This window comes from Bicyclus anynana, chromosome 20, assembly GCF_947172395.1.
Source record: "Bicyclus anynana chromosome 20, ilBicAnyn1.1, whole genome shotgun sequence".
Lineage (NCBI taxonomy): Eukaryota > Metazoa > Arthropoda > Insecta > Lepidoptera > Nymphalidae > Bicyclus > Bicyclus anynana.
This window is the reverse complement of record NC_069102.1, coordinates 2,149,943-2,177,829: the sequence shown is the minus strand read 5'-3', so window position 1 is coordinate 2,177,829 and position 27,887 is coordinate 2,149,943. Positions and strand designations below refer to the sequence as shown.

The 27,887-nt window shown below is 36.7% G+C and overlaps 2 protein-coding genes across 3 annotated transcripts in view; one reads left to right on the top strand and one right to left on the bottom strand.

The window, feature by feature from the left end:
- Nucleotides 1–27,887, top strand: part of LOC112047076 (oxysterol-binding protein-related protein 9) — an 80,302-nt gene that overhangs the window by 1,677 nt on the left and 50,738 nt on the right. The window contains exons 2-3 of the mRNA XM_024083994.2: nucleotides 25,469–25,597; nucleotides 27,247–27,426. Of these exons, the coding sequence (XP_023939762.1) occupies nucleotides 25,469–25,597; nucleotides 27,247–27,426 (309 nt within the window). The remainder of the gene's footprint in view (nucleotides 1–25,468; nucleotides 25,598–27,246; nucleotides 27,427–27,887) is intronic.
- LOC112047077 (elongation of very long chain fatty acids protein-like) lies at nucleotides 46–23,055 on the bottom strand. Of its 2 annotated transcripts, XM_024083995.2 has the most exons (6): nucleotides 22,812–23,055; nucleotides 19,378–19,463; nucleotides 13,153–13,340; nucleotides 8,923–9,166; nucleotides 833–975; nucleotides 46–262 (listed from the first exon to the last, which is right to left on the bottom strand). In XM_024083995.2, exons 2-6 carry the CDS (start codon nucleotides 19,424–19,426, stop codon nucleotides 62–64), a joined length of 825 nt encoding a protein of 274 aa, XP_023939763.1. In that variant the 5' UTR covers nucleotides 19,427–19,463; nucleotides 22,812–23,055; the 3' UTR covers nucleotides 46–61. The 2 variants fall into 2 exon arrangements, with proteins under 2 accessions (XP_023939763.1, XP_052743871.1); XM_052887911.1 differs by lacking the exons at nucleotides 19,378–19,463; nucleotides 22,812–23,055 and having other exon boundaries at nucleotides 13,153–16,345.

Sequence of the window (27,887 nt, the reverse complement as noted above, 5' to 3'; positions counted from 1 at the left end):
TATGGGTTGTAATGATGACTAAAGTGTGAAATCAAAACTCCTTGCAACAAATAGACTTATTTTAATCTTTAGATTTAACTCCATTTTGTTTGAAATTTGTTTTATTACATTTATTATTTATATAATTTTGCCGGAAGAAGTCGTAAAACATGTAGTAAATGAATATGACATTGGGGAAGTAGATTACTGTGATGCCAAGAGGCGCTGGACAGCTCGGCAGAAATACTTGAGCGCTGTGTAGTAACATCACTGTAAATTGGATCTGTTAAGGAAAATAGTTGTATTAGAACCTTCAGAAGTACCACTAATAAATTATGAACAAGTTAAATAAATTTTTGTACAACAGCTCTGCTCATAGTCTGCCGACTGATTGCATGAGATAAACAGAACAAAAAAAAAAAAAATTACTAAAACATTGTACTGCAATCCTACTCAATGTTTACTGTTCACCAACATATAAGTTAAAAATGAGGTTTTAAATTTTTAGTCATTTCACACTGTTGATAACTGATGTCTGACAATTTTGATACTTAAGAAATCCATACTAATATTATAAATGAAAGTGTGTGTGTATGTCTGTCTGTTTGTTTCTTTGTATTTCACAGCAAAACAATTGATGTGATTTTTTAAGTGGAGATAGTTGAAAGGAGAAATTGACGTAGGCTACTTTTGTCTTTTTCTAACTTCCAAACCCCCCCCCCACTTCCTAAAATGGGGGTTGAAAGTTTGTATTGAGCATTTGTAGGGTAGTTAGGGAATAAGCGCACATAAGTCAAAGCGAAGCTTGACTGGTTCCGCTAGTAGTATAATAAACATCTGTATGAATACGTACCATCTGGATAATTGTTAGCCATTTCTTATATTTAATAAGAACAGCTTTAACTGCGGGGCTTCCCTCTGAAGACATGAGGTAGTAACTGTACATTATCACGTGCACCGCATTGTTTATCATGGGGGAGAATGATGTTAAGCCACCTGTAAAAGAAATAGTTCAATGATTAACAATTAGCATTGTTACCATGATAATATAAATCATCATGACATCCTAATTGAGATCCTTAATAGCTCAACGGTAGAGCAAGCAGACTCTTCACTGAGGGGTGGTGGTTCAATCCCCTACTACTTTGACTACTTGCTGTTCCTCTTCATGTAGTCCCTAAAGTGTGTTAGGAGTAGGTACGTACGGTTACTAATGGAAGAACAGTGTTTAAAATTAAGTGTTTAAAAAAATTAAGAAATGCACTGGCCACCCCTCCGATTTTCTTTCTTTTTCTTTTTTTTTTGATTTGCCCATTGCAATTTTTCACTATTTTTATTATGCCCGCTGTAATAGTTTTGTAACTCTATGGTAAATTCATCCTGATTGATAATTTAACGGTTTCACTTCGATAGATTATAGTATACCGATAAATAACACGTTAAATTGTAATCACTATGTTCAGTTCACAATATATCGACAGATTACAATATCGCGAGTGAGATTATAAACAAACGTATTTTACAATTTTACGGTGACATATATAAAGGAGCCTAGACCAAAGAAATGTGCACTCGCACATCAAATATGTAACACCAAAGCTGATCCTTTAGCTTATCTAAACAGAATCCTATTTATTGAACATCTCTGAATATGATATTACTATATCAATAGAAATACATTTCTAAATACAACTAACACAAAACTCAGTTCTAAATTTAAAGTAATAAGATTCAATTTAGTTTGATTCAACAGAAACCACTTTCACGATTTGTATGCTCAGAGTTATGTATAGAAAACTGGATTTTAACGCGTCCTCTTTTATTTGAACGCCTTAGGCTTTGGATCCTTTTTGTTCTTATGGTAATTCGAGATCCTGTAGCGAGCAAATTAGCATTTTTAAATAAAAAAAATTGTTTACGAATAGGTGTTGTAACGTGTTTCTCTTTAATGACTATCCTTAATTGATTAAATTCAAGATCTAAATAATTTCCTTATAATACCAGTTCATAATAATTAAGTGAATCTTTGAGGTATATAGGCTGAGTGAGATCGTTTGGTATATCGGTAATTTAGATACCATAGCGAGGATGAATAAAATAAGAAAAGTAGGAATTTATAAAGCCTCAATAGCTTAATGCTAAGAGCGTTCGGACTCATCACCGAGGGGTGGTGGTTCGATCCCTGCCCCGTTGGTCTATTGTCGTACCCACTCTTAGCACAGTCTTTCCCGACTAGTTGGAGGGGAACGGGAATATTGATCTTATTAAAAAAAATATATGACAAATATTCTTTATATAACAGTGCGTGTTGCCAGTGATGACCTATCCGTTCCGAGACTTGGTCGCTAACTATGGGCCTCATAAGAAGGCTCAGAGTCACACAGCGGGCGATGAAACGAGCTATGCTCGGAGTATCTCTTCTTGATCGTATCAGAAATGAGGAGATCCGCAGAAGACAAAGCTCAACGCGTCGGAAAGCTGAAGTGGCAATAGGCGGGGCTTAAAGTTCGAAGAGCCGATGGACGTTGGGGATCCCAAGGTACTGGAATGGCGACCTCGCACTAGGAAGTGCAGTGTTGGTCGACCAGGTGGATTGACGACACTAAACGAGTCGCAGGTATTCGCTGGATGCAGGCGGCTCATCGATCGTGATGTTTGGAAGTCCCTACAAAAGTTCTATGTCCTGCAGTGGACGTCCATCGGCTGATATGATGATGATATTGTATGTATATAAAAATGTAGGTAGCGTCAGCGTAGTAAAAACTTAATTGAGTGTATAGCGTAACGTAATAGTGTGACTGCTCCCCATAGTGTGCAAATTAATAACACTCATCTAACCTGCTTATATGAATCACACTCATAATGCGGGGGAAACAAATTGGCGTGTGTTTGCGACGTGCGAGGCGAGAGTAATTGACCGAGGGTCAGAGCGTATCGATTATGCGTCTGTGTTATAAAACTGAGCCTACCTAGTTAGGTCTACATTTTATTATGTTGGATAGGTTCGCGCTAAAATTATTGTGGTGGGAAATTCTTCTTCTTCTTAGGGTGTCTCTCGATTACTGAAGGTCGGCGGTCAGGTTTCTAAACTTTTCCTTGTCCATGGCTAAGCGGAAAAGTTCTTCGACTGTCTTTATGCCAGTCCACTCCCTTGTGTTTCGTAGCCAGGACTTCTTTCTTCTTCCTACTCCTCTTTTGCCTGCAATCTTGCCCATCTTGATGATTTGAAGCAAACGGTATCTATCGTGTCGCAAAATATGCCCTAGATACGACATCTTCCGCTGCTTGATGCTTGACTGAGCTTGTTAAAACAACAAGCTCAGTCTTCTTCTGCACTCTGGCAAGAACCTCTGTGTTAGACACTTTCGCTTTCTTTCGTTGTGGGAAATGTAGAAGGCAAACGTCCTTTTACGAACGAAGATTTACCTCGTGTAAATCTCCAGCCTAATGGTCGGATCTTCTCAAGGAAACAGGGGCCCACACCTTTTACGGTGTCTTCCAAATGGCCAGCGACCCTACTCGATAGAGGAGCATTGTCTAACGAAAGATACTCGCCGAGGTGGTCACGATCCTCAGTCATGAGGGTCCGCCTGGAGAAAGACTGAAAAATATAAAATCTCAGCTAAAAACCGACAAAAGGACACCTACAAACCTAACGAAATACTCGTATTTAACTTGTATTACATATTATGTAACACTCTGAAATCAAAGCAACTTTAAGAAGATAGGTACTTCAATTATTGTTTATACAGTCAACTTGGTAAAAGAGTTCCTCTCAGAATGAGAGGGGTTAGGCCAATAGACCACACTGGCCCTATGCGAATTGGCAGACTTAAAACACGCAGAGAATTCTCAGGTATGCAGGTTTCCTCACGATGTTTTTCCTTCGCCGTTTGAGACACGTGATATTTAATTTCTTAAAATGCACACAACTGAAAAGTTGCAGGTGCATGCCCCGGACCGAATTCGAACTCACATCTTCCGGAATCGGAGGATATGTTCACAAGGCTATCACAAGGCTATATCCACAAGGCTATCACGGAAATAAACGGTAGATATTTCAAACATTTTTCCACAATCTTTTGTAGCGTTTTTCTTTTATTACTGGTAGTGATTTTCAAGCCGACAATAAAAGGCACCTTTGAACAAGCTTTCAGGTCTATTAGTTTGCGCGCCACGTTCTCAGAACCCTCGTTATAGCCAATACTTGTAAATAATTAATCATTTTTTTCATTACCATCACACTGCTCGTAAAGCCATGAGGCACGTTTGCTCATTAAAGTCTAATACACGTCGAGTCATTCGCGTTTTACGGCTCGCTCCTAAAATAGACTGCAATTAAAAAGTTTACCTACTACGAGCATTACTCTGTAATGAAGACACGGAACTTTCCGTTGAAGCTCTACTGTATGTAGTACTATCTACTTTTCATCATTAACTATTGAGCACGAGTCTCCTCTCAGAATGAGAGGGTTAGGTCCACCACGCTGGCCAAATGCGGATTGGGACTTCACACACTTAGAGAATTAAGAAAATTCTCAGGTATGCAGGTTTCCTCACGATGTTTTTCCTTCACCGTTTGAGACACGTGATATTTAATTTTTTAAAATGCACATGGTTGAATAAGTTGGAGGTGCATGCCCCGGACCGGATTCGAACCTACGCCCTTCGAATCGAAACCAGAGCCGCTGAATGACGAATTTAAACTATACGTTTGAGAATTTAAGTTTACAGTTAGTAGGCGTTTGTTAAGAATAGATTGTGCAAGAAGGCCGGATTAAGGAAGTCCAAGGGCCGCTAATAATTAACATGGTCATTACTCAATATTCATCTTGAAATTGAAAATAATTTTCTATGCGACATTTGAAAGTTACTATCCGTTTGTCACAATGTTTATTTCTAAACAATGAACAACAAATTTTCCTTTAGTGTAACGTTAGATAATAACAGTCCAGTTACGCAAGCTTTTATAATAAATAAAATAAGGAAGATAAGCTGTGAGTTGCGTTACATAATTCAATATCCTGATATTACGGAGCTTTCGAGCATCATAGTATAAGAGATGGCATAAAGATTTACTAATGTAAGACAACATAAACAATAATTCAACGTCCCTTAAAATCCTCAATAGCTGAACGGTATAGGGGGCAGACTCCTTGCCGAGGGGCTGTGGTTCGATCCCCGCCCGCTAGACGATATTGTCGTACCCACTCGTTTCAGTCTTTGCCGACTAGTTGGGGGCAAACATTCATTAAAAAATTGTTATCATATTCCACAAAACAGTAGTTTTGTAACGTTTATACTACTTATCTATACTAATATTATAAAGCTGAAGAGTTTGTTTGTTTGATTGAACGCGCTAATCTCAGGAACTACTGGTCCGTTTTGAAAAAATATTTCTGTATTAGATAGACCATTTATCAAGGAAGGCTATATGCTATATAATTATCCCTGTATTCATACATGAACGGCAACCGCGCGGGTAAAACCGCGCGGTGTCAGCTAGTCATTAATAAATACGAGAGTTTGGATGTTCAATGTCCATATTTGTTACTCTTTGACACAAATTACTAAAGAATGACTAAAGATAGATAATATCCAGATTTAATAAATGCTACTTTTTGTGCTGAATGCATGTTCTGGTAAAAATAATTAACGCTGACGAAGTCGCGGGGGTGTCATTGTAATAAATAAGTTCAGAAAAATAAACTTGCGTTACATAATTCGATATTTTGAAATTTCGGAGCTGTGGACCACTATAGTATGAGAGATATCCAGAACATTTTCTAATCTAAGACAACATGAAAAAGTATTGTTATAAGGTCCCACAAATCGGACGTTAGGTTCGTGACTAATCTAATTATTCGCACGCCTTGACTAATTGATGATTTGTTACGCTTTATTTGCTTACTTCATAGCGATTTGTTTGTAGTTAAGATTTTTCTCTATCTAATCGTTGTTTTACTATATTTTTTTTTAGATTTTAATTTACAGCCAAATTAAACCCTTAATTTATTTATTTTCATCAGTATTTTCATCTATACCTCATAGCCACCACGTTATTTGTACATTACAAACTCCATAGTAACATGAAAAAAAAGCAGGGACATAGTTTCTCCACTAATATTATGAAGAGGAAAAGTTTGGTACCTCTGAACAGATTTTGAAAAGCCTTTTGTCAAAATAAAGCTACTTATTCACCGAGCAACAACACTATATTCTATCCCCGTATTCCGGGAACTGAAGCTACGCGGGTGAAACCGCGGGGCGTCTTTTAGTATAAAATAATAAAGGCCCTGGCTCTCGGTCTACAAGTAACGATAAGAAAAGTATTGCTTTCTATACTAATCAACGCTATCAAGTCACGAGTGTATGCATACACTATATGACACATGTCGTGCTGTTTATTATTGACGAACCATTTGACGTACTCGTATGAGGAATTGACGTACCGTTGACGAATGAGGAGTTCTTAGATTGCCGAGGGCGTCGGCTTGTGGAACTACGTGATGTAACGCGCGTAGGCAAAGTTATCTACAGTTTCTTTGGTGAATAGAAAGGGAGAAGTAATGACAGTGGTGCTTTAATCACTATAGAATTGATATTTAAAAAAAATCGGTTATCTGTAAAGTCGGTTTACTGACGATAGTTGAACGTGACAACGTCATAAGAAAATACTAATGGAATTGTTGCATTTTTCCAAAGAAAATGTTCTTTTTTCTAAAATACTGTTTAATAATCTTCATATACCAGAATATACTTTATTTCTTGTAAAAAAAGTTGGCAATCCTATAGGGAACGACGTATGACGTCATTTTCTTTCGAGTGTGCAGCCGACTTCATCAAATTATAAGACGTTGTCATGTCAGAAATAATGGAGAAAGGATTCTATTTTGGATAAAATAAAAAATAATAACATGTCTCTCCTACGATTGAGGGACTTATTGGTGCGTTAGCTAACAACGGCTAGGGTGCCAGAGTGAAGAACCTTAAGCAGAAGATGAAATAATTTATTACACATAAAATAAAGGTTATACAAAGTGCTAGTGGGGCTGGCTCTGTATGTAGACCTTTTAACGGTAGTTCGGTACGTAGTACGGTAGAGAAAAAAATTTCTCGAATATACCATCATATTCGAGAAATTTTTTTCTCGATAATATTAGTTGGTTTAAATGTCAAAGTGATCCGAAACAGCTTCGAGCGCCTAAACTAAGGTATTTGGAATCGCGTGCAAAGTTTGGCAATGGAGGCTTGTTGATTGCTCCACGAAAATGTTCCAAGTTTTCCGACCAAACAACGTCTGGCGCCTCACGCGAGTCACGAATTAAAACACTTGTGCACTCACTGCGATCTGTATCCGAGGGAACAGTCTTTTTTTATTGTTTATAAGTTAGCCCTTGACTACAATCTCACCTGATGTTAAGTGATGATGGTAGTCTTAGATGGAAGCGGGCTAACTTGTAAGAAGGAGGATGAAAATCCACACACCTTTCGGTTTCTACACGGCATCGTACCGGAACGCTAAATCGCTTGGCGGTACGTCTTTGCCGGTAGGGTGGTAACTAGCCATGGCCGGAGCCTCCCACCAGCCAGACCTGGACCAATTAAGAAAATCTCGATCTGCTCGTTCCGATAAGTTTATTTAGTGGGATTGTTGTTGAGTAAACTTAAAAATTTTGAAAAATCAAAACGACAGTCAATAATTTTACTAGAATGATGGCTTTGAGAAATCTGTTACATCATAAGTTCGTTCAAGGTAAGAGTCTTATAATTGTTGCAAAAAAAAATTCCCGAAGTTAACAAGTTAGTGACATCACTACCACACGGAGAGGCCCGTTTATATCTATAGACACAGTGCGACACAGACAAGTACCGTGGCAGACACCCACAAACACCGTCTATTCACAGATTGAGATTTTCTTAATTGGTCCAGCTCTGGCTGGTGGGAGGCTTCGGCCGTGGCTAGTTACCACCCTACCGGCAAAGACGTATCGCCAAGCGATTTAGCGTTCAGCCTAACAAGTTAGCCCGCTTCCATCTTAGATTGCATCATCACTAACCATCAGGTGAGATTGTAGTCAAGGGCTAACTTGTCAAAAATAAAAAAAAAAACACTGCCCAGCAGGTAGCTAGAGACACGAGAAGTCCTTTTTAACCGACTTCAAGGAGGAGGTTCTCAATTCGGTCGGTATTTTTTTTTTTTCATGATAGAAGTCCCCAGACGCCAGACGTCTTAATGGCGCTAATTGACATTTGGTAGTGACGGCTTTTGTCTTTGTGGAAGGCACAATCAATTTTAGTTCAAATTTCATGAAAAAGATTCTACAGACATGAACCGCACAAACAAAATATTCTTTCCCCGAATACTGGCCGGGCGTGGCCCGTGTCTATCAATGTCTGGGCGGTCGCGTTACGATAGATATAAATACGTTAATAAACACATATAAAAGAATATTTTTTGTCTGCCACGGCACGTGTCTGGCACGCTAAATGTCTGTACAGATATGAGCGGACCTTAGCCGTCGATCATCATTAACATCGATAGTGTTTGTCAAATATCCTGGTCTTGTACTGCAACATCAGCTTCGTGACTCGTTGAGCTACGAGTATGTCGGTGACTTTGGTTCTTCTGTGGATCTCCTCATTTTTGATTCGATCACGCAGAGATACACCAAGCATAACTCCACACTGTCTTTAGCATCGTGTTAAACAGAGAGATATATAGAGACGAATTACATCGTACAAAAATGGCTCTTCTAATCAGAACCTGACTCGAACCGGTGGTATAGTCTCTACAAATAGTCAAACTTAGTAATAGTAAACGTTTCAAAGGTGATAATAAGGCCTACTTGAAACAAACGAATTTCATTCAAAATTTCTGACAGCAGGTGTAAATATCGTCAATTATTAATTATTGTTATCAAAAAATATATATGGCATTACCTCCAACATATTTAACACCGGACCAAACGATGATCAAAGTGCTGATGTGATGGTATATGTGTAGGAAAGACGCCTGTCTTTCCTTCTTCCGCAGCAGGAAGAACATTGTCTCCAAAAACTCCATCAGCTTCAAGATAACCGTCCACCAGAGAAACCGAAGCATTCTTAACGCTTCTGGATTCATTGAGTAGTCTGGTAGCATGCAGCCGAAGTGGTATGTGGTGGTCCAACCCGAAGTCATTATCTAGAATAATAAATATAGCTTGGATGCGAAATATACACGAATTAGAATACATTTGATTTAGAATACATTACTGTATGAAATGTATTCTAAATCAAATTAAATAATTATGTTAGTAAATATATTGCGAATGGTTTGTCTAAAACACTCAGTCAGGATATGATTAATTGTCAATTATTTTTTTAAATTTTCATAAAACAAAAAGTCAAAAATACAAAGTCCATACCAATCGAGCGAGCGAAAGTATGAAACCTACAGGACATAAACGCTAAATTATGTTTTTTTTGTTATTCGGGCATCACGCTGAAACTACTGAATGAATTCAAATAAAACTTTTGCTCGGTTTTAAACCATAATATGGAGAAGGTTATAGGATACTTTTTATTGCGAAAATAAAATAAGAAGAGGGTGAAATAGGGGTTGAAAGTTTGTATGGAAAGTCCTTCATTTATAGAGTTACAGTTTTAGAAATTTGTTCATAAATCATGAAAAAATACGAAATATAATGTGATTCAAATTTTTTTTAATTCAACCCCTTAAGCGGTGAAATAGGGAAAGTTTACATTGATTTCCACGCGGACGAAGTCGCGGGCGTCCGCTAGTGTTAATAATACGTTAATAGCAATCAAATAATCCCAAGGTTCACAAACCAGTTACAGATAAACATGGGACGTACCCCGAGCTTCCTTGTAATTGGATAATCACATCAAATTACAGTCCGCCTCATGCAAATTGAAAGCGCTGAGACGAAGATAGACAACGCCACTTACGTAGGTACCTCATATGTGTATGTATTAACATAAATAATATATGTATTATGTATGGTAATACATATAGATAGATATACTTTATTTGCGCACCACAAAGACAAAAACAAGTGAAATAAAAACATATTAAGAAGAGATCAGCATACAAAAGGCGGCCTTATCGCTAAGTAGCGATTTCTTCCAGGCAACCTTAGGAAAACTTAAGGACATCAGCAGGTGGCGCAAAACAAAAATAACCATAGTAATAGTTATATAAATAAATAATTTATATCCTAATACATAAACAATATTACACAAATACCTACAATAATGAAAATAATACATATCAATATATACTAATAAATACATTATAAAGTCATGTTGAAGAGAAATAATAGACAGATCTTTATCTCGTCCTTACTGCACCAGATAGTGAGTCTTTTTTGAAAATGTCCTGACTTACATGGTACTTAATATGTATATGTTCTCAATTTTAATTCTAAAAATGGTTTTAGTACGTGTCTAAAAAAATCATTAAACTCAAAAGTTATCGAAATTTAATTAATTTTAATAATTATATTAAAAGCGAATATTTTAATAATCAAGCAGTTATATCTACTTGTTGTATTCTTGTATCAGAGTATTGTTGTAACATTTTCAGAGGGCCTAGTGGCAGTTTGGTACTGTACGATCGCGTTAACGTAAACGCAAATTTCCAAGGAATTGAAACAGCGCCATCTAGTGGCACTGTTGTACAACTGTTTCAATTTCATATAAATTCGCGTTTACGTTAACGCGATAGTAACAGTATGAAAACTCCCACTACGCACACAGTGATTCTTTTTGAATCTGATTTTGTTCTGTCTTTTTAATTTTTTCCATTTACCTAATACTAATACAACCTAATGCTGGTATATTTTATTTATTTCATATTATCTATATTAATTTAAATTTATATAATTTACAACATTTTAATATTGTTTATTACTCTATAACAATTTACAGTTGAATTTCCTTTTCAAAATTGAATTGAATCCAAATTTAAGTACACTACACATAATAATTGTATCCGGGTCAAATCTTGATGCTAATCAGAAACATGATGCACTGAAATCTAGATCACTTCATAAACTTAGCACAACTGGAACGCGCGGAGGCTTTGTGATCATTTAGATCAGAGCCTGTCATAGCTAGACCTTCTCGTACCTCTTTTAATCATCATATCAGCCGACGTACGTCCACTGCAGGACATAGGCCTTTTGTACAATTGGCGGCCTTATCTATACTAATATTATACAGCTGAAGAGTTTGTTTGTTTCAACGCGGTAATCTCAGGAACTACTGGTCCGATTTGAAAAATTCTTTCAGTGTTAGATAGCACATTTATCGAGGAAGGCTATATTTTATCCCTGTATTTCTACGTGAACGGGAACCACGCGGGTGAAACCGCGCGGCGTTAGTCGCTAATAAGCCTCCGAACAGGCAACTCTAAAAGCTGACTCATGTGCTCTTAAAGACAACCAATCAAGAGAAAATAGTCAATATTCATTAATTTCAATTAGGCTTAGTTTACAATATATCTAGACATACATTACATAGATCTAGCTATTGCAAGCTTTTAGTCCAATTGCCTAGTTAATGCAGAACCAATAAGTAGAGGGAAATTGCACAAGACATTTGACATTTAGCGGAGAAAGGCAGGGTTGATCTACTTATAGATATATGTGATTGTAACGTTTGAACGTAAAAGCTTTACATCACAGACGTTAGTAAAGTAGTATTAAGTACTTTACATCTAACGATAGACCACAGAGTAAAGATGATCTAGAGTGAGTATTTACAAGCAGCGTAAAAGCAAGTAAGCAAGGTGAAGTCCTTGAAACCCATAAAAATAAAAAACAAACGTCACGCGTCCTCTTGACATCTGCGTATAGATAGGTACTCGAACTTTTTTCATAATTTGTATTTCAAAATTTAACACTAACAACAATTACGTAAATTAATATAATAATCAATTGCCGTGTAGAAACCGAAAGGGGTGTGGATTTTCATCCTCCTCCTAACAAGTTAGCCCGCTTCCAACTTAGACTGCATCATCACTTACCATCAGGTGAGATTGTAGTCAAGGGCTAACTTGTAAAAAATAAAAAAAAAATCAATATTTACCTACCAATAAAAAATACTCGCATCTTATTTTTTTAGTTTTTACCCGAAGGGTAAAGAAGAAGGGTTATGTTTATGTATGAACAGTTTTTAAAATATTTAAAAATAAAATTTATTAAAAAATTTTTTAATAAATTTTTTTTCAGTTTTTTAAATATTTAAAAATAATATTTAAAAGAAAATTACTGATGCGACGCTTCGTGTCGTACTGACTCGAGAATGTATTCGTTTTTGAATTTTGCACTTAAAGCGGCTACGACACCGTCATGTTCGGTGGGCTCTATCTGATTATTATTCTTTAATCTGTGCGATAGGCGTGCAATACGTAATTGGTACAGGCAAACTTTTGAATATGTACCAAAACATGTGTGTTTTTTTTACAACATTTTACATCAGGAAGTCGATTTCATATTGTATGTAGTAGTGAAAGCAAAGGAGATTATTCAGGCTCCATTAATTTTTGGGGCTCTTTCTGAAAGTGCGGGCAAGCAAATAAAATGCATGAATCGTTAGAACTAGCCATTTGGAGCAATGGGTAATATTGCTCTGAACCAAGTTATACTGCCTCAATGATTCATTTTCATATTTTTACTTTTTATTGTTTTTTTATACGTGCCCACAAACAAAATGTATGGTACGACTGCGTGTTGTTAGAACTGTTAATTTGAACCAATTGTATATCAGAACTGATGTAGCCAAGTTATAGGTAGTTCGATGATTCGTCACATACATACATAAATATCTGAAAGTACTGGAAAGTGGCAACCGTGATAGCCCACTGGATATGATCTCGGAAGGTGTTGGTTGGAATCCGGTCCGGGGCATGCACCTCCAGTTTATCAGTTGTGTGCATTTTAAGAAATTAAATATCACGTGTATCAAACGGTGAAGGAAATCGTGAAGATGCCTGCATACCAGAGAGTTTTCTTAATTCTCTGCGTGTGTGAAGTCTGCCAATCCGCATTGGGCAAGCGTGGTAAACTATTGGCCTAAATACTCTCATTCTGAGAGGAGACTCGAGTTCAGCAGTGAGCCGAATGTGGGTTGATATTGATAGTGACTGGAAAGTCAAGGACTCACCCCCCAAGTAACAATGGCGCATGATACAATTTGCAGCACATTGTACCACTTGATGATTGTCCTCAAATCGTAAGGCCTTCTGTCGCGCATGAATCGTTTCAGAAGCTTGATTGCCATCAAGTAGCTGGCGATGATGGAGACGAGCGGCCACGGTGACGTCATCAACACCCAGTCGCTCACTCGAGGGTCTGGAAGGAAATTATTCATCATCATTATGAACATAAAATCATGCTGTGATAGCCCAATGGGCATGACCTCTGCCTTAGATCCGGTCCAAGGCATGTACATGCAACATTTCAGTTATGTGCATTTTAAGAAATTAGGTAAATATCACGTGTCTCAAAGGAAAAACTCCGGCAGGAAACCTGAATACTTGAGAATTTTCTTAATTTCTACATGTGTTAAGTCCACATTAGGCCACCGTGGTGGACTATTTGCCGTATGCCTCTCATTATGAGTGTCTTTGCTCAGCAATGGTTTTGATATGGGTGTATCTATATATATAAAAATTAATTGCTGTTCGTTAGTCTCGCTAAAACTCGAGAACGGCTTAACGGATTTATCTTATCTTGGTCTTGAAATGTTCGTAAAGGTATTGGGAAGGTTTAAAAGGTGTGAAAAAATCAAATAATTTCCGGGTAAACCCCAAATACTGCCCTTTTCTATTTCCCATACAAACGTTTAAGAGTCAAGCGGTAGGGGTAGGGTAGGGTAGGGGTAGGGTAGGGGTAGAGTTATAGAAGGGTAGAGTAGGGATAGAGAATAAGTGCACTTATGTCAAAACGAAGCTTGACCGGGTCCGCTAGTATAGTATAATTGTGCTTTACTACATTATACTACATTCATAATGGAAACAAAGTGTGAATTGCGATTGGTTGACCAACTAGAAATGTTTTACTTAATGTACCATAACCTAATCGGAATGACACGTGCGATAGTTATCACAATCGTTACATAATATGCAGGTCACTCGTTATCTGCTATCGTACTTAATCGCATCACGATTTCTATGCAATTGTGATTTGGCGATGGTAATAGAGCATGGGCTTTTTGCAATTCCTATAAATTGTTATTGCATGTACGAAGTAGACACCATTTGTTGACTCATAAACGTTCATTTGAATTGTCTAAACTCTAACCTATTAACTAAAGGCGCGAACTACTTAATTTTGTAACTTCTGAGAGACGAAAAGGCTGGCTACACACGTTGTTTCCAACGCTTGTACCAACGACCCAAACAGGTCGACGTGTAGAGCCGGGATTACAAATCAAATCATTTATTTGCCAGAATACAATACATTACAATGTGAATTAATGATGTTTTTATTCTTTTGGGGAAATTTGTAACACATATTTGTTATTTATTGCTAGAGATTGTCCAGCTAGGTAATTTACAAGAGTCGAAGAGTTTGAAATAAAATGACAAATAGAAATCTTTTACTATAGTCTGGCAAGTTCTTAATAACACTCCCATGATATGCGGGCGACCGGCGGAAAGACTGCGCGGGTGTGAAATCGTACGTGCGGGGAAGTGACGTACATCACTCGTGGGTTTTTCATTCATCGCTAGAGGCCCATGCCACGCGCGCAAAATCGGAAGTGTTACGAACGAAGTTGCCAAGCTATAAATTTGATAGAAATATAATTTAATCAATATCTATGTATTATCACAGATTTAATAATCTTAATACCTATCAATAGGTTATTTGCGAATGTCCGATATTGCTATTTCTGATATTTTGATAATAAAGATTATCGTAAAAACAATATCACACGTATTGTGTCTAGGTACAATAAAGATATTCGACGTCGAGCGGAGAATAATAAGTACCTAAATCAAAGGTAAATTAGTTTGGCGTTATGGACTTTGAAATTTACATATTATTTTGTCAGTTTTTTTCCATTTTCTACATAATAGGGTATCAGAAACTAGGATCTATGTTTGAAAACAAAATGTATTTTCAGAGAATCTTACAGATAGAACAAATCCAAATACGAGTATGTAACACTGTTAACGTAGGCATGAGAGGGTAAGAGCTTTGCTTTTGCTGATAACGGTGTGGGGGAGGATAAATAATTGTAATAAATCTGCTTACGTAATACTTAACGAAATAAATTTCGGTTATGTCAAATGCAATACAAATTAAAGCAGACATTAAAGTCACCACACGCTATGTGCATCAAAATATACAATAAATTAGATGCAGATTTAAAGAGCCAAACTACTCGAAATTTTAAAACAAATCTCTTTCGTTGGCTGTGTAATAAATCGTTCTACTCATTAGACGAATTTTTCGCTAGATAAATTTTAATTTGATTTATTTTGTGTAATTTAATATTAATGCATGATACTCTTATAATTTTCTATTATATCTGACTATTAAAATAACATGTCTTCCTGCGGCAGATCGTAATTTCATTTGGACATATTTTCGTATAATTTAATTTTAATTATGTATATTTAAATGTCAATCTTAATTGTATTTATTTTATTAGTAACAATTATAACATTGTAAGTAAATAATATTACTTAAACAGTGCTTTATAAAATTGTAAAATTTGCACACCATGTTAATGGTAATACACTGTGACTAATTATACTTGTAAAACACCATTTGTATACGTGTATTAGGCAAATAAAATTTCATTTCATTTCATTTCATTTCATTTCATTTCATTTCATTAAACAGCCCCTTAAGATAGGCGACCACATATCCACATGGTACATATCGGTTACATCGCACCAATCATCAATCAAAGTATTATTTGTATAGAAATTCATATGAATGCACTGATGCGCATCGTACGGATCGAATCTACCGTAAAATAAAAAAAAAATATAAAAAAATACAACCGACTTCAAAATCACAAAAATATTTCTACTAAACTAAAAAACTAAAAATAACATCGTACTATGTACCAAGTCAGTGTTGTGTTAGTTAAAGCCGTATCTAAAAATCTAGTTAAAATCTTTATGATTTTAACGTCTTGAATAACCTACTGTAAACCGTTGAGGAGTTCCCTCATTTGTGCTTCGGCTCCATCATCAGATCGACACCAGATCATTAAATTACGTGCTTTGAAATAATTAATGAAAACATTAACAAACTCACTAGTAGCCCCTATAATATTCGAAAGTTCCCCTCGATTTCTCCAGGATCCCATCATCAGATCCTGACATGATTACTATGGGACCAATTGGAAAACAAACCCTTTCAAAATTTTTTTCAAATCGGTTCAGGCGTCTTCGAGTACCTAATCGGTGAACAATGAACATACATAAAAAAAAGATTCCCAAGAATTGATAACCTCCTCCTTTTTTTGAAGTTGGTTAAAAATCCGTAATCGTACGAAACGTATCAAACGCTGTCTTTTGTTCAAGACAAAAAGACAGCGTTTTCGATGAAAGCTTCCAGGCGGTTGGACGTCATATTTTAATCAATTTCACACAAACTCATGAAAAATTATATAGCCATACAGACGCTTCGGAGTTTGTATAGATTCATAATTAATTTACAATGTCAATTTTAGTGTTAATATTTATCTTCATAGAAGCACAATCTGATCTTCATCGTACATGGCAAAACACCCAAATATAGTCATACTTACAACACCCTTTAATTTGCGTTGGGGCTTAGAATAATCCGCGATGTGGATCTTTTAACTTGACATTTACGAAAGACTATCAGATAACATTAAGGTGGTAATGGCCCGCTATAGTATAATTGCTCGCTCGTGATCGTTAATGTATCGCGAGCTCTCACGATGCTCTACATGATGTCGCAACAGGTGGCTAGAGGTTGCGATAATTTAGCCACAGTATTCGCACAAATTAATTTCTAGGAGACAGCAACAATTTATATATCTATGATATTTATAATATAAAAATGAATGTATGAAATGTGTTGCATATCGCAAATCTCGAGAACGGCTGAACCGATTTTGCTAATTATTTTTTTAGAATATTCCTTGAAGTACGATGATGGTTTTATGGAGATTTTTTTTAGGGTACGGGTAAGGATAAGGTAGGGGTAAGATGAGAGTAAGGAAGGGTAGGGGTAGGAAAGAAACGCATATAAGTCAAAGCGAAGTTTGACCGGGTTCGTTAGTAGATAATAAAAAAATAGAAACCCAAAGTCTGTACATTGAATAAATATAGCACAAATTATTACTACAACTAATCTAGAACTCCGTGGCACTGATTTAATTGTAACAATAAAACGGCTAGAACCCAGATCCATGGCGCCAGTTATAAAGGAGATATAAAAAAACTAAACATGACATTTACGAAAGACACAATCAGATAACATTAAGGTGGTAATGGCCCGTTATAGTATAATTGCTCACTCGTGATCGTTAATGTATCGCGAGCTCTCACGATGCTCTACATGATGTCGCAACAGGTGGCTAGAGGTGGCGATGAATTAGCCACAGTATTTCTATTCGTATAAATTAATATTTAGGAGGCAGCAACAACTTACATGTATAATATAGGTAAGAAAAAAACTAGAAACTCAATGTATTTTATATACATTATTTACATTCAACAAAAATAACACAAATTATTATTACTACAACTAATCTACTCGAACACCGTGGCTGTAACATTAAAACGGCTAGAACCAAGATCCATGGCGCCGGTTACTTGTATAAGGGAAATATAAAAAAATGTCAACCTGACATTTACGAAAGACACTATCAGATAACATTATTAATTACGGTGGTAATGGCCCGCTATAGTATAATTGCTCACTCGTGATCGTTAATGTATCGCGAGCTCTCACGATACTCTACATGATGTCGCAAATAAATTAATAAGTCAAAGCGAAGCTTGAGCGGGTCCGCTAGTACAATATAAAAAACTGTAATCATTCCTATTTCGAAAACTCTTTGTATAATTATGCATAAATATAATATACATAATTCCATGTTATTTTTGTTAACTTAATAATTCTTCAACAACAAACAAACAAACAAGACTCACAATCGAATTTATTAAATTAGTAGGAAGTAACAACACAATAATTTGAGGTACGTCTTTTTATAAATATCATAAACTCGTGTACGGCAACAGAATGATAACATTACGTAAATGGCTAACAATAAAGTGGTAATAGCTCACTCAGTATGTAATTTAATTATCCGCTCACTTGCGAGCGAAGTGTGTCGCAAGTGACGATGCACTTGCACTGTGTTATGTCACAACGCCTCAAAGGTTAACCGCACTTGGTGTCACTTGATGTTACACATAAGTGTGTCATTGGAACCATGCTTTCCGGTATACGTTTTGATGACGGTGGTATGCGCGGTGGATTTATAAGACAGAGGTCCTGGATTTTATCCCCGGTTTGGCTGATTGAGGTTTTCTTAATTGGTCCAGGTCTGGCCGTGGCTAGTTACCACCCTACCGCCAAAGACGTACCGATACGAAGACGTACGTTCCGATACGATATCGTGTAGAAACAGAAAGGTCTGTAGATTTTCATCCTACTCCCAACAAGTTAGCCTGCTTCCATCATAGTTTTTCTCCCCTCGTATCTTTACTTATATTATAAATGCGAAAGTTAGTCTGTCAGTCAGTCAGTCTGTCTGTCTGTATGTCTGTTACCTTTTCACGGCTAAACGGCTGAACCGATCAAGATGAATTTTAGTATAATAGTAAATGGGCAGTGAAAGTCTCAAACGGTGAAGGAAAACATCGTGAGGAAACCTGCATACCAAAGAATTTCCTTAATTCTCTGCGTGTGTGAAGTCTGCCAATCCGCATTGGGACAGCGTGGTGGACTATTGGCCTAACCCTTCTCATTCTGAGAGGAGACTCAGGCTCAGCAGTGAGCCGAATATGAGTTGACAACGACGAAGTAAATGGGACTTTAGAGCAAAACAGGGTACTTTTTGACCCTAAAACAAAAATATCAAATAGGGGTTGAAAGTCTGTATAGTCCTTAATTTTTAGAGTTACAGTTTTAAAAATTTGTTCATAAATCATGAAAAAAATACGAACTATAATATGATTCAAGGATTTTTAAAATTCAACCCCTAAAGTGGTGAAACAAGGGTTGAAAGTTTACATTGATTTTCACGCGGACGAAGTCGCGGGCGTTTGCTAGTATAATATTAATTACAGGATTTATGACTCCTGTCTATAACTCATATGATCTACGGAATCCTGCACTGCGCGTGGCCCGACACGCACTAGGCCAGTTTTTTAAATATAACACATACCTGCTCGTTCAAAGAAGACAGTGTTGTAGACTCTCATGGCAGCGTCCATTGTAGCGATGCTTTAACGAGCCGCCGCGTATTGTTCCCTGAAACAATGTAACTTCAGCCAACACACCTTTGCTTATGTAAATACATGCCCATACATACATATTATACAATATTGAATTTACTATTCTAATTATGCTTAGTATACGGGCTGATTTCAGTTTAGTTTTAATATATTTTATACTAGCCGACGCCCGCGACTTCGTCCGCGTGAAACTCGACTACCCATAACCTACCCCTACCCCTACCCTACTTTTCTGGTTGAGTTTTTACACCTTGTGTCCGAAAAACCCAAATATCTTACGGAACCCTCTTTTTTTCAAAATAAAATGTAGCCTATGTTACTTGTGGATAATGTAGCTTTCGAATGGTGAAAGAATTTTTAAAATCGGTCCAGTAGTTTTTGAGTCTATTCATTACAATCAAACAAACAAACAAACAAACAAACATACAAACATACAAACAAAGTTTTCCTCTTTATAATATTAGTATAGACATCTGATGCTGATTCCCGTTCCAGTAGGAATACGGGAATAATATATGGTCGAACTATATACTAGACTAGAAACTCCTTCAATCCTTTCCGATCCTTTTACAACATGTAAACGCTCCCCTTACCCTCGTGTTGGCTTCAAGCTAAATAACTTACAATGCTGCTGACTAAACTGACTAGATCCAGTTTACGCGTTAAACCACGTTGAAATAAATAAAATTGATAGCTACGGCACACTCTGTCCGAGATCATCAGACAGATGTCCACAGACATCAGACATCTGACAGATGTCCAAAGACAAACAACTGACAGATAAACGACACGTACTTTGCCGTTTCTAACAGAAAACGACGTCGGGGGTACGGGCCTCGAGGCATGTCTCCTTGCCCGGGCGTGTCGCGGGGGATCTTCCTCCCCCGGTGTTTTCTTTCAACCCCTCCCGAGGTTGAGGCAATGGGCCTACAGGTTTATTGTTTCCTCAGCTCTGATGGCCCCGCGCAGACTACGTTTTCTCGCTATCCTGTGTCGAGGCAGCAGCGGGTTCAGTTGGAGACAAAGATGTCGCTATCAAATTAGTTACTCTAATTCATGTAAGATGGCGCTATTATTATCTATGTCTCCGACATATACAATACATTATATTATACTACAATGTATATATTTTTACATTCACAAGAAACTAAGGTAATGACTTAATTAATAATAATAATAATTAAAAATAATTATTATAAATTCATATTATACATATATATTTTATACTAATATTATAAAGAGGTAAAGTTTGTAACTGGCTTTATAAAGGGTAAACTTCGGAACTACTAATCCAATTTAAAGAAATCTTTCAAAAAAGTAGAATGATACGTTATCGAGGGAGTGTCATATTATATTATTATCACGAATATTAGCCAAGTTATGACAGTTTTTGTCGGACCGAAACTCCTCTTAAAACAGAATTGAAACTGCCTTAAATATAGCATATAATTGAAAGCAATGTATGTGGGCTTGTACCTTTTAAATTCATATAAAAAAGTCCGGGCCATCATATATCTGATAATTTTAAACTTATTTCGTGGTTGTTCATTATGAATGATATTTAAACGGGTACATACCACGATAAAACGACGAGATTTTTATTGTCGATATTTCGACCCAGTTGCATGGATCATATATCTGATCCACTTCTGAGTGCTAACTATACATGTATATGTATATTGGATGGTTTATATTTGTGATGATGGTGATGATTCCAGTTCCGATCCAGGGCCAATTTAGGCCTCATTATCAGACTTTTCTTAACGGCTCACTACAGGGCCCCTCCCTCCTTATAGGAGAGGGGATATAGAGCTTAAACCCACCACGCTGCTACAATGTAGTTTAGAATTTTAACAAAGAATGATAATGATGCTAATCTTTTTACATAACATAATGAAACCGACTTCAAAGACGTATTTCAGTTATTTTGATTTTAACACAAAATTACTTAACCGTTTTTTTTTAATAAAATGGAACCAATCTGGAAGTATACTCTTTCAAAAATAAAAAAGAATTTCCGAGATTGATTAAAAAAAAACATACGCGTGGAATCTCACTTCTCCAAATCGTTAGTTTTACTTGCCTGTGTGCCTAGTGGGAGTTTTTAATGTTTTCATACTGTTACTATCGCGTTAACGTAAACGCAAAATATGGAATTGAAGTGTGCCACTAGATGGCGCTGTTTCAATTCCTTAAAAAATCGCGTTTACGTTAACGCGATCGTTACATTATTAAACTGCCACTAGGCCCTCTGTTATTGTAACAGCCGCTATCCACTAGTGCCATTTCATTCGCAAATTATCATAAATTGGAATAATGTCAACAAAAGGTCGATTACTCGATTCACTGTCTGGCTCATTCCATATTGTGTGATATTATCATTATTACTACTATATAATATACTAGCTGACACCGCGCGGTTTCACCCGCTTGGTTCCCGTTCCCGTAGGAATACGGGGATAATATGTAGCCTATAATAGCCTTCCTTGATAAATGAATTATTCAAATCGGACCAGTAATTCCTGAGATTATCTACTATACTATACTATATCTGCTAAAATATAGAAAATAGATTTATGCTATCGCGACATTTTTTGTAAAAAATGATGTGTTCTGCAAAGTTGTAGTACATTATTTTATTCTTACATCAATAATTTTTGCAGCGCACGTCATGTAAACAAAACTTTTGTACACCTTGGGTTACATTATTGGAATTTCAGGAAGGATCCCTAATTTTTTTGAAAATATAATATAGCCTATAGGCTTCCTCGATAAATGGACTATCCTTTACTGAAAGTATTTTTCGAATCGGACCAGTAGTTCCTGAGATTAGCGCGTTCAATCAAACAAACAAACTCTTCCGCTTTGTAATATTAGTATACATAAGTTAGTACACCCATACACTGGAAAACACCCATGTTCATCACACGAATATTTTCCAGTTGTGGGAATCGAACCCACGGCCGTAGATGCAGACAGCAGTCACCTACTGCGCCACGCGACCGCTTGAGGCCCTTGGAACTGACATTGTCAGAAAGAGATCGATTTAGCGAATAACTCGCTCAAACAATATTGTCTTTGCCTGTTTATTATTGTGTTTATTTATATAAATTAGTGTACGAACCATGGAAATAAATCCTTAATCGCACTAAAAATAATCTGTAACAATATTTGTATACTGCCACTAACCACGGTAATATTAAAACAACTATTTCAACTTATTTCAATCTTATTTTGACTTATTAATATGTACACATGGATTGGACCGTAGTAAAAATCCTTACGCTCTTCTCATACTGGCGATTTGCGTGCGAGTTAAAAGCGAAGCAGCGCAGCGTTCTTAGAAACAGTAGCATATATTTACCTTTGTCACTTCGAAGAGGCACAAAACGGCACATTTTGGTGGATAAATTATGAACGAATAGAAGAGGTGAGTAAACGAGTCAAATTTAAACAAACACAAAATCGCAAAGTAATTAATTTTGTGTTTCTGTTAAAAATAATTCTGTGCAATACTATCCCGTACGAGCTTAGTCACATAAAACTATACTAAGGCTCTATGTGACAAAGCTCGTCTAATACTAACCCCGTGCTTAATGCCAAGTAGCATTGCTGGGTTCCGATATAAAGGCATCGACACAAGCACTTTGCGGATTCGCGATCCATTCGCATCCCAATAGGACGCAGGTGGCTTCTCTGGGTTTTAGTGGGTATTCTGGTAAGCCAATTAGCGAGTCCCACATACCCGGCTGTAGAATGTGCAGTTATGCCTGTGCACTCCGCAGTCAGTATGCGATAATCCATTTTCCAATGTCTTCGAATGATTTATAGGTCACTGGAGTACTTTACCCCATGAAGATGTATTGAAGGTTCAAAATGAACATATATAGGTTTAAGACCACAGGTTCTTAAACCAATATTTTCGTTTTGACGAAGGTTTGTCACAGGATATGTGACAGCAATTTTGTGCGATATCGCAGCGGTCGAGTCGTCGCGTGTGAAACATGCTTTATAATAATTATGATACTTTTTCGTCATTACTAAGTTGGCTATATAGATCTCTGGAAATGATAAGGCTGCCTTTTTTGTATCTCTCTCTTATGTTTTTAGGGTTCCGAACGTACGTAGTACAAAATCGGAACCCTTATAATATCACTCGTGCACATTTTAATGTCTGTCTGTTTTCTCCGAATGTACTGGACCAATCCAGTTGAAATTGGGTATACATATCAATTCTTGTGACCCAAATACAGGAATATGTAGTGGATAGGTAAAATTTGAATATGGGGAGGACTTATGGGGGTAAGATGGAAAGTTGAAAAAAAAAACTTTTACAAACTTCATCGTATGATACATCACATTTTTTAAAAATATTTTTTTTGGTATTTAAAAAAAATAGCTTTCAAGTTATTTTAACAAATAGACGACAATTGACCATGTCGTTTTTCTCAGAAACTACTTTATCCAAAATTTTGAAAAATATACAGAAATTAGCTTTTTACTTGAAGATTTCCGGAAAATTATGAAATATGAAGGTCATTTTTGAGGGGCCAAAATCCAAATCCAAAAAAAAAATTAAGTGCATCATGTGATAGGTCAAATGAAAGGTCTTGATTAGAGGATTTTAAAAACATTCTTTTTGGAATTTTAAAATAAATAGTACCCCCACCCCTTTTCTCCAAAACTACTAAACCTAAAATTGCGAAAAAAAATACAGAAGTTAACTTTCTATTTGAAGATTTGTGGGAAAACTTCAGAACTCTGAAATTTTTGAATATTTAGTTCACTTTTGGAAGGTAAGATGGAAAAATCTCAAATATATATTTTATAATTACTTATAGGTAGATTACAGGAAAACTTGTGCATATTATTATAAAACCAAAACTTATGTTAAGTTTTGTTAAATCCATACTAATATTTTACACATTGTAATAATAATTATAGGTTTAGCATAATATTTAAAGAAACAAATAAGCCTGAAAATTATATCATTATGTACAATTTCAGGTCAGTTTTCAAAACTCTTAGATTAACATCGCGCGGAACCCTCGTGACGCGAGTACTACTCGCACTTGTCCGGTTTTTTTTAATTACGTGTATGTTTATAATTAATTTTAAATACATACGTTTATCGTTTTTATCACAATTTATTACAAGTATGCATTATTAATACAAATATTTTAAGTAATTCATCGTCAAAATAAATTCTAAATGACCTTTGATCTAAATTTTAATTAGCAGATTCGTAAACCGAAATCTTGAAAAAGAACCCGAGTCGGAACGAGGAGTTCGACGGACCGTTCTTTTTCAGGTTTTTATTATTTTGACATAATAGAAGACTGAATAACAGATGAGAGCAATGATAATTTTATACCGGTTGGGACTGGGAATGGGAATTTCATTATAATATCTATACTAATATTATAAAGAGGTAAAGTTTGTAAGTTTGTAACAATTCTTTGAAATCTTCGGAACTACTGGTCCGATTTTAAAAATTCTTTCACCAATAGAATGCTACGTTATCGGGGAGTGCTATAGGCTATATTTTATATTTATATTGAATATAATTATAACTTCTAGCGGACGCCCGCGACTTCGTCCGCCCTTAGACCTCCTTAATGCGGCCCTCTTGCAAAATCCGTTCTCAGCGGACCTCTACGATCCATAAACTACCTCCCTGCTAAATTTTATCATTGTACGTCAAGCGGTTTGTGATTTCGTGATGAATGACAATGAATGAATGATAATTTCGCATTTATATATTAAGATGAATAAATAGTTAGGGTATATTTCTTACTAGCTGACCCAGCGTGGTTTCCGTTCCCGTTCCCGTAGGAATACGGAATAATAATATATAGCCTATAGTCTTCCTCGATAAATGGGCTATCTAACACTGAAAGAATTTTTTAAATTGGACCAGTAGTTCATGAGATTAAAGCGTTCAACCAAACAAACACACTCTTCAGCTTTATAATATTAGCGTAGACGCCGGTACTAAAATATCGTGCTCGTTGTTTTCAGTCCAAAGAGAAGATGACGCGCGGCGTCCGTCGCGGCTGCGTGCGACTGCGCGCCGCTGTCATCGGCATCGATGACGAGGACGACTCCACCTTCACCATCACCGTTGACCACAAGACTTTTCACTTCCAGGTGAGGCGCTTTTCTAATGACGTTTCTAGTCATGTGTTGTTTACAGAACTCAGAGCGTGTGCAAAATTTCATCCTAATCGAAGACCGAAAAGTGGGTCAAATTAAGATTTTCTTACATAGTTACAAGTGATTGGGAAGGCCGCCATATTGGATTTGTAGTGACGTTTTTTGTTTTGGCTAGTCATGTATTGTCATCAGAGCTCAGAGCGTGTGCAAAATTTCATCCTAATCGAAGACCGAGAAGTGGGTAAAATTAAGATTTAAAGAATTTCTTACATACATAGTTACAAGTGAAGCTAATATAAAGCGTGTAAAAAATGCACATAATGTTTAGCATACTTCTAATATTCCTAAAATAATATCAATTTATTATTCTATACTTCGGAAAATTCAAGGATAGGATAGATTTTATCTATCATATTTTGTGTGGTGATACCCTACTACTAACACTACTAAAAATACGTCCATCTACTAATACTTTAAAAATTGCATTTTAAAATAATACCTCGTGAATCAGATCCTCGGAATGCATTGGGCGTAGCGTCAGGCATATCGCCGATCTTGAAGCAACCTCGCCTCACTTGATAAAGACTACCTGATACACGTGACTTTGTCTGTGGAGATTTGTTACTCTTTCAGTCAGTATAGTTGGTATATTTTAATTTTTACATACATTTATTTTTCTATCGAAAAGGATTAACATTTGTTTGCTCTTTCCAGAAAGTACAGTGTCGCACTAGATTGTCGGACTAAATACATCAAACAAGTCCCAGGTTAATTTTTACAACTCAATATATCTGTTTTGGACGTCCGGATTTGAACCTGCGCCTTTTGAATCGAAGGCAAAAGTCATATCCACTGATGGGATATCACGTGCCTCTAATAACAGACTACGATAAATTATGTTATACAACTTGAAATACAACCTTGAAAACTGTAGTCAAAAATTGAAGATTTTAAAAAAGTTCTTATTCTTCCTTAAGTAAAACTTTATTCATTCGATCTTTACGTTGTCTGTCACACGCATTTTTTATATATATAAATGAATCACAGAATCCAGCCTTTCTCTCGCTCTTCCTATCTCCGCAACGTTTCCAATTCTCGACCGGAATACTAATTTGCAATCTTATCTCCCGACATCGAGTCTGCAGTATCTGTTCTGGTGATTAAATTTAGTTCGGCTGAAAGGTCAGATTATTTATGTCTTCAGAAATTCAGTTTACTCGGTCCTATTGTTATACATAATGAAGGCTTTTTGTTCTTGTTCATTTCTATTTTTGTAGGTCCTTTCTTTTTAGGCCACGATAACTTGGCGATTGCGTTTGATTGATTTCATTTTAAGTGACAATATTAGAATGTAGACCGCTTTTTAGATTTATTTATATATATTTATAAGAATCCTTGACTATTTTACGCTTCGTAGCGGAGCTTTAAATTACCCAATATATCTAAAGAGGTGATCGTTTCAGGGATAGCAATGCAGCAGGATAAGTTCTGATGATGAGCCCCATGGCTTGGTGTATTATTGAACATAGTTTTACAGCCATCCTTAGTTCTAACTTTTGGATACTTAATATATGTCGAATTCATGTATGTAGGACGTAGGTGTGTACAAAATTTTGACTTTGCCTATATTTCTGATGCCGCAGGCGCGAGACGGGTCAGAGCGCGAGCGCTGGGTGCGCGCGCTCGAAGACACGATCCTGCGGCACGGGCGGCGCGAGCGGTGGTCGCGGTGCGTGCCCGCGCCGGCGCACCGACACGGCGATCTGGAGCGGCGCATCTCAGAGGCGGACGCTTACCTGCAGATCATGATAGAACTTGTTGCCGTGAGTGTCATCATTAGTGCTCTAGGACACGCTCGTACGGCACGGGCGGCGCGAGTGGTGGTCGCGATGCGTGCCCGCGCCGGCGCACCGACAGCGACAGATCTGGAGCGACGCATTTCAGAGGCGGTCGCTTACCTGCAAATCATGATAGGACTTGTTGTCGTGAGTGTCATCACCAAGTGCTCTAGGACACGATCGTGCGGCACAGGCTGTGATGACTGAAAATTACTTAAATGAAATAAAAACGTTTGCAAAAATATTTTTTAATAATTAATTCATACTTAAAAACAACGTGTAATTTTACGATAAAGGCTATTCGCTTCCAAAGATAGGCCAAGATGCTTCAGCCCTAAAAAGGGGTTGAAAAACATAATCAGAAGAAAAACCTAGAAAGCCGTACACCCACCGAGTTACTCAGGAGAAGATGTCTCTTATACTACTAATATTTAAAATATTGTCTC